The sequence below is a fragment of the Carcharodon carcharias genome, chromosome 7, assembly GCF_017639515.1.
Source record: "Carcharodon carcharias isolate sCarCar2 chromosome 7, sCarCar2.pri, whole genome shotgun sequence".
Lineage (NCBI taxonomy): Eukaryota > Metazoa > Chordata > Chondrichthyes > Lamniformes > Lamnidae > Carcharodon > Carcharodon carcharias.
In genome coordinates, this window is record NC_054473.1 from 166,656,125 (window position 1) to 166,669,936 (window position 13,812).

Consider the following 13,812-nt stretch of genomic DNA (forward strand, 5'->3'; position numbering starts at 1 on the left):
GCTGATGATATTTGCCTGGTCTTTGCGTGGAATCAACTAACTGGACATTGGAACAACAGGAAATATGTTTTGACATGTCTGAGTTAAATTATTATAAAAGAAAAGCAGATCTGAATATCTGGGCTGCAGCTGGAGGACGGTTCAAGTTTGGTCACCTTGATTCAGGCCTACAATCAACACCGGATAGACCAGCCCTGTTGGGGATTGTAAGTTTCAGACAAATCATAGTGATATTGGTCTGAGGGTTTTGTGAAAGTTTGGGGTGAAACCTTGGTGTTTTACCTTGTAACTTGTTTCAGCCACATTGGTCTGAGAGTTTTTTTTCTTAATGTTTCAGGAAAAGACGTGGTGTTTTGCCTGTGCTTTTTGTAAGTTTAAACTGAGTTGTGGGGATTTTGTGTGGAGTTAGTATTTTTGTAAGTTTAAGCTTGAGTCGTGGTGACTTCGTGTTGGGGACTGGGAACAGGTTGTTTTAAATTTTGGGGTTTTGTACTGTGGGATTGTGGGTGAGTTTTAAAAAAAATTCATTCATGGGATGTGGGCTTCACTGGCTGGGCCAGCATTTATTGCCCATCCCTAGTTGCCTTGAGAAGGTGGTGGTGAGCTGCCTTCTTGAACCGCTGCAGTCCAACAACCCATTCACAGCACCCAACATTAAATCACCATGTCTCGGGCTTATACTTACATAAATGCTAACCCTACACAAAGCCCCCACAACTCAGTTTAAACTTACAAAAACAATAATTGCAATAAAGCAATTGTGAATCATCAGAAGAAACTTGTCTCACAGGTCATTCTGTTCTAGCCATACACTTGCGAATCTGGTGTCACGAACTTGAGTGTGGGGTGGGTCTCTGAGGGAACAGGGGAACCTGTACAGGTGCAGTGCAGAGGGAGTACTGCATTGTTGGAGGTGCCTTTTTTTTGATGAGATGTTAAATCAAAACCCCATTTTCCCTCTCAGGTGGGTGTAAAGGATCACATGGCACTATTCTGAAGAAGAGCAGAGGATTTATCCCTGATGCCTTGGCCAATACTTATTCCTCAACCAACATCACAAGAACAGGTTAGCTGGTCATTATCACATTGCTTATTGTAGGAGATGGCTGTGTACAAATTTCCTACATTACAACAGTGATTATATTTATATTTTTAAAGCACTTCATTGGCTGCGAGACACTTTGAGACATGCTGAGGTCATGAAAGGTGCTCCGTGTGTGCTTATAAAGGGGCTTGTATCAGTAAGCGCCAGTTACCCTATTACATAGTACCTTTCTCTTGCAGTCAATTATTATTTAACCAAGTGAATTGGTTAACCATCAGCCTGGTTTCTATTCATCATTGGAAACTTAACAACTCCCAAGTCTGTCTGGCTCATCCCATCGTGTAGTATGTATTCAGAAAGACATACCCTTGTTTCCCAAACCTCAATACTCATCATCTTCTAACCACAGATTTTGCTTCCTTATCCATTTCCCCCCATACAAAGACCATCTGCTCAAATATTCTCCCAGACATGCAATTGTAGAACGATAAATGTAATAAGTTTTTTCAGCACATTGTGGATTTAAAAACCATGGCACCATGCTTAAAATAATATAATTTTACAATACTACGTTATACAAATAGCAAAGCAGGACTAGGAGAGCGAACACCATCTAATGTGATCATGTTTGCTGCAGGATTCCTGCACCTAGCTGGATTAACCCTTTTATCCATCAAAGATCTGTTCTTTCAATCAGCTTCTAGATCTCTTAAATTAACATTATTTATTATTGTTTTCAAGGCATTATCCTTGCTATCCAATGTACATCATCTATTATGATACTGAAGAAGCATACTTAATCAGTTGTCCTGTATTCTGGAAGATAAAATGAGCTGAGAAGGAATGACTTCACACATATTATGTCAAGCGTGCACAATCCTGGATTCAAGCTGACAGGGAGTTTTGTGAGAGGAACAGCTTGTGTTAGTGGTTGCAGCCCTTTGAATTAAGGTTAAGTATTTGGAAATGAAATGGCAAATGAAAAACACGATCAGAAAAAAAAAATCCTCACCTTATTAACCTTTAGAGAGTGGGCAGATCCTTGATATCACCAACTTTAACTTTAACACCTATGTGTTCTATTGTACTATTGTCGTTGACATCTTTTGATGATCTGCTTGTATCACTGCTTGTTTGTCCCTACAAACACACACCCCCCTCCACCTCTCTCTCTCTCTATCTCTCCACCCCCCACACACACACCTTAAATCAGCTTATATTTCAACTCTTTCTTGGACTTGAACTCAAGTTCTGTTGAAGGGTCATGAGGACTCGAAACGTCAACTCTTTTCTTCTCCGCCGATGCTGCCTGACCTGCTGAGTTTTTCCAGGTAATTCTGTTTTTGTTTTGGATTTCCAGCATCCGCAGTTTTTTTGTTTTTATCTCAAACCCTCAGCTCCTGGTTCAGAGGCAGGGACACTACCCACCGCACACTGGACTCCTACAAAGCTAGAGCAAAAGAGGGAAGGAAAGAGTAGGAAAAATATAGAGGGACTAGAACAAATTAGGGATGGGAAAGAAGTAGAGAAACCGCTATACAGTGATGTGATTTTTTTCCCCAATATTTTCTGTTTTTATTATGGACAAGGTTAGTTTGACTTTACTCTGAGACTGCTTCCATTAATGTGTCGTGATGCTGCATAGTGCGTACTAGAGTTATCATCACAAATATTCTGATCCCAACATTGTAACGATTGAAACTATAGAGGGAATGAATGAAAAAATATGGAACAAACTTTAGTCTACTTGAACTTGAGCTGTGAGCATTATTTTTAGCAATTTATTTCAGACAACGTTCATGTACTTTACCACAATTATCCGATTAGGATCTGTCTTCGTTTGAATATGTGCATTTAATAGATTAAAACTCATAAAAAAATGAAAGGAGATATTAGCACCTATTTCGATATGAATATCGATCACTTGGCGGGGGTGGGGGGGGGTGGTTTGGATAAAAAAAGATTTTTCGCTGTTGCGGCAAGGATCAAGACTGCGCCAGATGGCGCTGTATAAATGTCACAGGCAAATCTCACCCTCTGCTAAGTGTAACTCACGTACCTTTGGGCAGCTTCATAGTTTTGCATAGATCGCATCAACAGCGCTTCCGGACTAAGGGTTTTTTTTTCAGAAATTTCAGCCAACTTCCTCATGCAGTTAAATTGCGGAACATGCAAGATGTTTGTTTTGTAGCCATGAAAAACCCACTAGTTTTGGCCATGTTTGTGTGTGCAAAGTGATACAAAAAAGTCAATTCTGACATTCGTTGGTCCCCGCTGAAGTCTCCAGATGATTGTAATTGCCTGAGCCGAATCTGCACCGTGCTCTGCTGTGCGATCTGCGGCAGTGGCGGAGGGAGCTGGATACCCACCGTGTTGCCTTCAGTCTTGTGAAGCTTAAAAATAAAAGGACTAGGGGGAGTGAGAGAGAGAGAGAGAGAGCGAGCAAAAAAGATGTCTTGGAATAGAGACGGTCTGGATTGTATGTCGGAGCCGGAGAAAAGTCAACTGAAAAGGACCTTGGAGTTGGGAGCCGTTATGACAGTGTTTAGCCTGAAAAAGTCACAGCCGGAGAGGAGAACCCTGCAGGTGATCATGGAAACCCAGCAACTGTCCTGGAACAGGACCGCAGACAAGATCGAGGGTGTCCGTGAGTATCCATTTGAGGCGGGTTCTAGTGCCGCTCAGTGAATCGTTGCGGGACTCCCGCCGAGCTGTCAATTTCAGGCGAGTTATTACTAGATATTGAATCATCATTCTGTACTCAGAATTCATTAGGAGGCGGGCTTTTTGAAAAGGCAGTTGCGTGTTTCTCATTAAAGCTTACCATTTAGCCGCAATAATGGAACTTGCTGCTTTTTAAGGTGAACTGTGGACCCTGCACCCCAGGGACTTCAAGGCAGGTTTAACCATGTGTGAAGAGCTGTTGCGGGGCGGGGGCTGGGTCTGTCATTCGGACAGCTCTGGGATTTGGAACTTGGAGGAATGGGGACATAACCCATGGCAGGAAAAAAATGGAGGTGACACTCCCACCCCCCCATCCTCCTTCCCCAACAGTTGAATGAGGTCATCAGTTTTCTCAATCTTTTCCTGTGATTACTTCTCTATCATTTAAACTAAGGAGAATCAGTAAATAGGTAATAATATAAATAATCGGTGATACATTTAAATTAAGTATAGGGTACCGACATTAAAAGGATCAGAATGACATAAAATAAAAATCTGGATAACATAAACAATGAATAGGAGTAAGGGGATATGAAATGAAAGTAATATATAATATATATGCACACACATATATATAACATATATAAAACGTAAGATACATATATATAAAAAATGCGAGTAGATGAACTTTTAAGCAAAGTGATGGGACAGCTGAGACCCATTGCTGCAATTCCGTGCCATGTGAGAACTTCAGGATGCTTGGCATGTGCAGGAAGTGTCCCCAGTTGGTTGAACTCCAGCTCAGGGCATCTAAGCATGAGAAGCAGTTCAAGTCACTGCAGGGCATACAGGTGACCGAAAATTTACAAGATTGCAAGTTCCCAGAGGCGTTCATCCTTCAGCTACAGAGAGTTCAGGACGATACTAAGTGGGAGGCCAGTTGCAAGGGTAGGAAGAGGTAGGCAATGCTGGCATACTTCAAGAGTCTGGCAATTCCAAACCGATTTTCAGGGCTAAACAATGACTGTGAAAACACCTCGGGGAAGTGGAATCTAGAGCATATGCACAACACAGATGGACTCAACAATGTGTAGAAATGCAGTGGTGAAGAGCCAGGGCAAAGGATATCATTGAACAACTGCAGGGCATTCTGTAAGGAAAAGGGGAGCAAGCAGAAGTCATGGTCTGTGTTGGAACCAATGACATAGGTAGGAAGAGTCCAATAGACATTGTTTTAGGAATGAGGGAGGAAGTTAAAGAGCAGAAACTCAAAGATAGTAAACTCTGGATTATTCCCATTGCCTGTTGAGGTGTAACAATCAATACTGTTCAGTTCTTTTCTTTCCCAAAACTGGTTCAAATGTTCCAGCAATCTGGAGCCTAACCTCTTGCACCATTTCTCTCATCACTCATTAACCTGTTTCATTTTATTGCTCCAATACTCACTAGTATGTAACACAAAAGAGAAGCTATTATACTGCTGGGAGTACTAAGTCACCACTAAATAGTGGGAAGGGAATGGAGAAGCAAATTTGCAGGCAAATAGCAGAAAGTTTTTTTTTCCTTCATGGGATGTGGACTTCGCTGGCTGGGCCAGCATTTGTTGCCCATCCCTAATTGTCCTTGAGAATGTGGTGGTCAGCTGCCTTCTTGAACTGCTGCAGTCCACGTGGTGAAGGTACACCCACAGTGCTGTTAAGAAGGGAGTTCCAGGATTTTGACCCAGCGACAGTGAAGGAACGGTGATATATTTCCAAGTCAGGATGGTGAGTGGCTTGGAGGGGAACTTCCAGGTGGTGCTGTTTCCATGTGTCTGCTTTTGTCCTTCTAGGTGGTACAGGTCATGGTGAGGAGTGTTGGTGAGTTGCAGCAGTGCATCTTGTATATAGTACAGAGTGTATTGATGGTGGATGGAGTGAATGCTGAAGGTGGGGGATGGGTTGCCGATTTAGCAGCTGCTTTGTCTTGGATGGTACTGTGCTTCTTGAGTGCTGTTGGAGCTGCACTCATCCAGGCAAGTGGAGGGTATTCCATCACACTCCTGGCTTGTGCCTTGTAAATGGTGGGCTTTGGGGAGTCAGGAGGTGAGTTACTTGCCACAGGATTCCTAGCCTCTGACCTGCTCTTGTAGCCACAGTATTTATATGACTAGTCCAATTCAGTTTCTGGTCAATAGTAATCCCGAGGATGTTGACAGTGGGAGATTCAGCAATGGTAATGCCATCAAGTGTTAAGGGGAGATGTTTAGAATCTCTTTTATGAACATACACACAAGCATACGAACAAGGAGGAGTAGGCCATTCAGCCCCTCAAGCCTGCTCCGTCATTCAACAGGATTATAATTGATCTGATAGTAACCGGAAATCTGCATCCCACCTACCCCCAATGACCTATCACCCCCTTGCTTACGAAGAATCTATCCACCTCTGCCTTAAAAATATTCAAAGAGCCTACTTCCTCCACCTGTTCAGGAAGAAAGTTCTAAAGACTCACGACCCTCTGAGTGAAAAAATTTCACTTCATCTCTGTTCTAAATAGGTGACCCCTTATTTTTAAACAGTGACCTCTAGGTCTAGATTCTCCCACAAGAGGAAACATCCTCTCCACATCCACCTTCTCAAGACCACTCAGGATCTTATATGTTTCATTCAAGACTCCTCTTACTCTTCTAAACTCTAATGGACACAAGCCTCATCTGTCCAACCTTTCCTCATAAGACAACCCACCATTCCAGGTGGAGATGGTCATTTCCTGGCACTTGTGTGTCACGAATGTTACTTGACACTTATCAGCCCAAGCCTGAATATTGTCTAGGTTTTGCTGCATATTGACACAAACTGTCTTAGTATTTGAGGAGTTGCGAATGGTGCTGAACATTGTGCGATCATTAGCGAACATCCCCACTTCTGACCTTATGATGGAGGTAAGGTCATTGATGAAGCAGGTGACGATGGTTGGGCCTAAGACATTGCCTTGAGGAATACCTGCATCAATGTCCTGGGACTGAGATTATTGGCCTCCTACAATCACAAGCACCTTCCTTTGTGCTAGGTCTGATTCCAATCAGTGGGGAGTTTCCCTCCTGATTCCCATTGATTTCAATTTTGCCAGAGCTTTTTGATGCCACACTTGGTCAAATGCTGCCTTATTGTCAAGGGCAGTCACTTTCACCTCCCCTCTTGTTTTTCACCTCTTTTGTCCATGTTTGGCCCAAGACTGTAATGAGTCCATAAGCTGAGTGGCCCTGGAAGATGGGTAGTGATAATGGACGACTTCAGTTGTCCTAAGGTAGACTAGGAAAATAACAGTATATGGGACAAAGAACAGGAGAATTTTCTGATATATGTACAAGACAACTTTTTTGATCAGTATGTTTCTAGCCCAAGGAGGAAAGAAGCAAGATCTAATTCTGGGAAATGAAGTGGGGCCAGTGGAACATATTGCAGTGGGAGAAATTTGGGATATAGAAATCACAATATCATCAGTAGTTATGAAAAGGGAGAAGGAAAAATCAAATACAAAAATATTCAACGGGAGGAGGGTCAGTTTCAGTGAGTTGGAACAGTGATCTGGCTGCGGTCGATTGGAATCATAGACTGGTGAGGAAAGCAGTAAATGAGCAATGGGAGGTCTTCCAAGAGGAGATGGTTTGGGTATAGTCTAGACACATTCCTATGAGGGGGAAAGGAAGAGCATCCAAAGTTAGAAGTCCCTGGATGACTAAAGATGTACAGATTAAAATGAAACATAAAAAAAAATTATTATAAATGTTGTACTCATAATTCAGTATAGAACCAAACTCAACACAAAAAATAAGGGGGAACTAACAAAGGAAATGAAAGGGGCAAAGAAGAGTATGAAAATGGGTTAGTGGTAACATAAAAGGAACCCGAAAGTCTTTTATAAACACAAATAGTAAAAGGAAGAATGGGGAAAATTTGGGACTATAAAGGTCATCTTATGGAGGTAGAAAAATAGTCTGAGGCATGAAATGAGTACTTTGAGAATGCTGCCAATGGACAGTAAAGGAAAAGATAATAGAGAAATTATATTGGATAAAAACACAAAGGGGGCGATTAAAAAGCTGGCAGCACTAAAACTAGGAAAGTCACCTGGTCCTGGGTTGCTAAGGGAATTAAGAGTGGAAATTGAGGAAGCACTGGCCACAATCTTCCAATCCTCCTTAGATATGTGAATGGTGTCACAGGGTTGGAAAGGTCCCCTGTTCAAAAAGGGGGAGAAGAATAAGTCTGGCAACTACAGGTCAGACAGCTTAATGTCAATGATGAGAAAGCATTTGGAGATAGTGGCTGGGATTCAGTTCTAGCAACAGGAGAACCACCCCCACACCACCAGTTGGAGAACTGGTAGGAGCCCCACATCACTTCCATGGGGGAGGTGCAATGTGATTTAAGTGCTCTCAGACTCTTAACTGGCCAGCATTGGGCCTTCCGCATAATCAAGCCCCCAGTGTTCCAGAAATCCCATCACCGAGAGCCGTCGGCCAATCAGAGGCTGGCAGTTTTTAATTGCCCAACCTGAGGATCACCAATGGGTCTCTGGACACAGGTGAGTGGGGGTTGCGGGGAGGTGGGGTCACTGGAGAGAGGGGGCAGAGTGAGGGTTGGAGGCAAGGGGAGTGGGTGGTTTCTCTGCTTCCTTAGGCCAAGTCCCTCGATAGGGCACTGAGTGCCTGACAATGAGGGACCGATCCTATGAGGTCACAGGCAAACCCAACAGTGTCTTTGGGAAGTATACCAGTCCCATTAAATCTCTGAATCACCACTAAAATCTGCTGGGTTCAAATAATTGCTCTTAAGTGGCCCATTAATGGGTCTAATTCACATCGCACCACTGGCAGGCGGGCTCTTCCTGGCCCCTACTTAATTGGGGAAAGTTTTCCCAACTCTGGGAATTCATTGTGGATACTCTGCGCGATTCTCCCAGATCCCTGCCCACCCCAGAACCCCTGCCACCATCATGCCGCTTTGGCAGGGTCCATTAAATTCCATTCGGTGACCTACATTTTGCAGCCAATGGTGAAGCAACATATGAAATAGGAGCAGAACTAGGCCATTCAGCCCCTCAAGCCTGCTCTGCCTCTCATTATGATCATGGCTGATCTGTTTGTGTTCGAATTTCACATTTCCATCTACCCCCGATAAACTTTGATTCCCTTGCCTAACAAGAATCTATGCACTGCTGCCTTAAAAATATTCTGTGACCCCGCTTCCACCGCCCTCTGAGGCAGAGAGTTCCAAAGTCGCACAACCCTCTAAGAGAAATAATTTCTTCTCATCTCTGTCCTAACCAGGCAACCCCTAATTTTAAAACAATGCCCCCTCTAGTTCTGGGCTTGCCCACAAGAGGAAACATCCTTTCCACGTCCACCTTGTCAAGACCATTCAGGATCTTACATACTTCAATCAAGTCCTCCCTCACTCTTCTAAACTCCAGTGGAAACAAGCCTAGTCTGTCTAACCTTTCCTCATAAAACAACCTGCTTATTCTAGGTATCAATCTAGTAAACCTCCTCTGAACCGCCTCCAATGCACTTACATCCTTCTTTAAATAAGGAGATCAAAGCTGCACACAGTATTCAAGATGTGGCCTCACTAATGCCCTGTATAACTGAAGCATAACACCCTTACTTTTATGTTCAATTCCTCTTGTAATAAAGGATAGCCAATGAAGCCACCTTGAAGAAAGATGCCCAAAAAGATCTAGCAATCTCTGTGCTGCAACTTCTCCTTTCCTGGCAGCAGTTCAAATCTGGGCAACAGCAGTAATGTCAGCAAGCAGAGTAAGAAGCCAATCACATTGAAGTATTCTCATTGACTGCAGGCCATGAAGTTAAAAGCATTAAATCCCTTTACTTGTAATTTAAAATTTCAGATAGCAAAAAAAAATTATAATTGGATTAAGATTGAAGCTGAAGTAAAGATAAACAAATAAAAAATTGCTTGAAAAATAGGTGAATTTTTTAAATCGTAATGGAGAAATTTGACAAATAAAAACTTAGCTTTTCAGGGACTGTGAATGATGTAATTATGAAGTTAGTACGCTGTTTAAAAACTTGGTAACACCTCATTCAACCAGATGTAATGTTTTCAAAGGCTTTTACAGTGAGACTAACAAAGTAAGATTGAAGGTTCTCATCAATTCATAGATTTCCCATTGATGCAAGTCTGGGGGAACCTCAATAAAGCATCCACCAGAGAAGCTTACAATTACTGACAGCAGCTTCTGGATTTTTGCGATACTTAGTGCATGTGTGGACTCCAGAATTTGCTATTGGTTTCAATGGAGTAATGACAGCGAGCATCGACAGTCATGCAGGGTTTGATAGAATGAATAAGATGGAACTGTTTCCAGTGGCAGAAATATTGGTAACCTGAAGATACAGATTTAACACAATTGGCAAAAGAACGAGAGGCAACATGAGAATTTTTTTAATGCAGGGAGGTGTTATGATATGGAATGTACTGCCTGAAAAGGAATGAGATAAATAATTGAATTGGAAGTATTTGTTAGGCTATGGGGAAAGAACACTGAAGCAGAACTCATTAGATAGCTCTTTCAAGGAGCCAGCATAGGCACAATGGATCAAATGGCTTCTATTGATGCTAAATCATTTCATAATTCTATGATCAGAAAAATGTGACTTGCTGTCAGTATTTCTCAATGACTTAAAAAAACAGCAGAAAATATTACTGGTATTTACATAATGTTTCTCCTGCCTGTGGAACTCTTTCTTCTAGGCAGTTATTATCCAGTATGTGTTAAACTTGTTGTATGTGTTGCAGTTCTAGTGTATGAAATGGTTGAACATCCTATGGCCCGTGTCTGATATCCAGAACAAATTATGAGGGTGATTTGTGCCGCAAAAAAAGGAAATAATTTCTGAGAGGGAGGGCAATGGCTGATACTGATCTGTCACTCGGTACCTTGGAGGGGTGAGTAAGCCTCACAACCAGTTTCGCTCTTTCTCCAAGCCCCTTACATTATGATTTAATAGTTTAATAAATACATCTGGTAGGTGACACTGTACTTGGAATCCACAAGCTGGCTTGCATGGCTGTCCTGTGTAAAATCTTATATCATTGTGAAGTAACATGTCTTCCATTCAACTGATGAAGCAATTATGTGGAGGCTAGGTATGAGCATTTATTCAGGCCTCTGAGTTTAACTTGATTGGGTTGCAGATAGGCAGCTAGCTGCTACTGAAGCTCTGCTAGTAGAGTCTTCATTTGATCGGGGACAATCTGGTTCTATGCTGTGGTCATGAAGATAGGTGAAAATGCATGGACATGTTTGATGCTAAAGTGTCCTGCTGTCCTATTGCTACTCTGGAAGTCATTTAAATGAAGAAAGTAATAATTTGCATTTACATAGAGCTTTATATCAGGATATTCCAAAGCACTTTAAAGGCAATTAAATACTTTTGAGGTGTAGTCACTGTTGTGCAAAAAAATACAGCAGATAATTTGTGCACAGGAAGTCCTACAAACAACATGAGGGATTTTATCAGTTAATCTGCTTGGTTGAGGGATAAATGTTCACCACCACAACAGGAGGACTCCCCTGATCTTTCTTGCACAGTCGCACTAGATCTTTTACATCCACCTTAGCAAGCGGATGAGCCTTTGGTTTAATTGTCATCTGACAATGCAACATTCATTCACAGTGCTACTTTGAGATGTTAGAATTGAATTTGTGCTCAGATTCTGAAATGGATCTTAAACCCATGACCCCTGACTCAGAGGCACAAATGCCTTCAATTGAGCCAAGTTCCATTTTTATGTAATTGAAATTTATTTCTGTTTCGTTTTGGTCATATTTTCTGGGAATGTAACATTTTAACAGCAACAAAAACTTGATTATTACTAAGATCCACTTAAGAGGATGCATGGCAACTATTCTGGACCCAATAAATATTGTTCAACTTTTAAGATGCACATACAGGCCATCCCAAACACATTATGCAACAGTGAGACAGATGGTACATATCACTGAATACTCATAGAGTCATAGAGGTCTACAGCACAGAAAAAGGCCCTTTGGCCCATCGAGTCCGTGCTGGTCAAACAAGTACCTAACTATTCTAATCCCATTTTCCAGCATTAGGCCCATAGCCTTGTATGCCATGGCACATCCAAATACTTCTTAAATGTTATGAGGGTGTCTGTCTCTACCACTTTCGGGCAGTGAGTTCTAGATTCCCACCACCCTGGGGTGAAAAAATTCTTCCTCACATCCCCTCCTGTCCCTTACCTTAAATCGATGCCCACTGATTATTGATCCCTCCACCAAGGAGAAAAGTTTTTTCCTGTCTATCCTATCTATGCCCCTCATAATTTTATACACCTCAATCATGTCCCCCCTCAATCTCCTCTGCTCTAGGGAAAATAACCCCAGTCTATCCAATCTCTCTTCATCTCTCCAGCCCTGGCAATATCCTGGCAAATCTCCTTTGAACTCTCTCTAGTGCAATAACATCATTCCTTTAATGCGGATTCCAGAACTGCATGCAATACTCTAGTTGTGGCCTAACCAGCATTTTATACAGTTCCAGCATAACCTCCCTGCTTCTAAGCCTTGGCTAATAAAGGGTTGTACATAAAGGAAAATATTGCCCTGCAATTGGATTCACACAGCGCTAGAGGAAATTAGAGATTGTGTAAGTTTCATCTATTTTGTTGTAGTGCCACGCAGGACATGCCAAGTGAGGGTTGCCAACCCTGCAGGATTGTCCTGGATTCTCCAGGAATTGAAGATCAATCTCCAGGACACTGCTGTGTGCAATCTTGGAGAAAAATCATCAGGGCATTAAAAAGTATTGTTTCTTTTTTGTCATTTTCTTGGACCATTTCTCTTTATCACATATAAAAATATTGAAAATGTGTGGGAAAAAGGTTGTTAATCTGACAGCCAGGCATCATCCAAATGGGTAATGAGTCTAAAAGCAAAATACTGCGGAATCTGGAAACCTGAAACAAGAGCAAAAATTGCTGGAAAAGCTCAGCAGATCTGACAGCATCTATGGATAGAAAGACAGAGTTAACGTTTTGAGTCCATATGACTTTTAGTCATACGTACTCGAAATGTTAACCCTGTCTTTCTCTCCACAGATGCTGCCAGATCTGCTGAGTTTTTCCAGCAATTTTTGTCTTTGTTGCATATTGAGCCTTTTTGTTTTCCAGTTGACGTAGGATGGGAGTGCACCACTAGGATGGATGTGTTGGCTGACTAATGCTGGCATGTGGGGGCAATTCATATAATGAAACTTCCAGGAATACAGTTAATCACAGTTGGGAACTCTATTTCAAGTCGGTTATAGTGCATCAGATTTCCAGGGAAATCCAAGACTCTTTTCGGTTAAGAAATATTGCATTACAAAATTTATCACAAGTTTGGTTGTCCTGACTCTATATGCAACCTCAAGTACATGACTCAAACATGGAAAGTTTATGTAATGATAACTTGGAGAGGTGGAGGACAATAGTGCACATTTGAATGTGTTGGAAATGTGCTAATAATATAGATATGCAGTAGAAATTTGCAAATACTTTCTACAACTTCATACATTGATCCTCTATAAAAATCATTTTCTCTCTTTAAACATTTTGCTTTTACCCCTCTTTTGCTCTACCTAAACCACAGGCATATTGCTTATAACTCAAGGAAGGACAGGTTGCCACCAGATTGCTTCTTGCCTGTCTGTATGTTGGGTGATTGGTTCAGCTTCTCTCTGGAGAAACACTGGACTTTGTCCAGCACTTCCCTGGTAGTATTGGCTGAGAAGTCAATCCTGTCAGGAATAAATTGGAGGAATTACATCATTGACCATGGGTACCAACCCATCACACCAATGTTGGCTCCAGTGTCCTGAGGCTGCTTTTAAAATCTCTTGACAGGATTTTTATCACATTCCATTACAAGGCTCTGAACAGCAGTTTTATGATATTTACATTGTTAATGGCTACATGGATTTATACTGCCTTTTGTTATGAGGTAATCATTGATATCCATCCTCTTATTCATTATTAGATTTTAGTTTTTTTAAAAATAGGAGTTCATCCTCCTGAAAGAGTGTTTAACAA

The 13,812-nt window shown here is 41.8% G+C and overlaps 1 protein-coding gene across 1 annotated transcript in view; it reads left to right on the forward strand.

Annotated features, from left to right (window-relative positions):
* Nucleotides 1-3,222: 3,222 nt before the first annotated feature.
* Nucleotides 3,223-13,812, forward strand: part of plcg2 (phospholipase C, gamma 2) — a 184,378-nt gene continuing 173,788 nt past the window's right edge. The window contains exon 1 of the mRNA XM_041192701.1: nt 3,223-3,692. Coding sequence (XP_041048635.1) covers nt 3,497-3,692 — 196 coding nt within the window. The 5' untranslated portion in view covers nt 3,223-3,496. The remainder of the gene's footprint in view (nt 3,693-13,812) is intronic.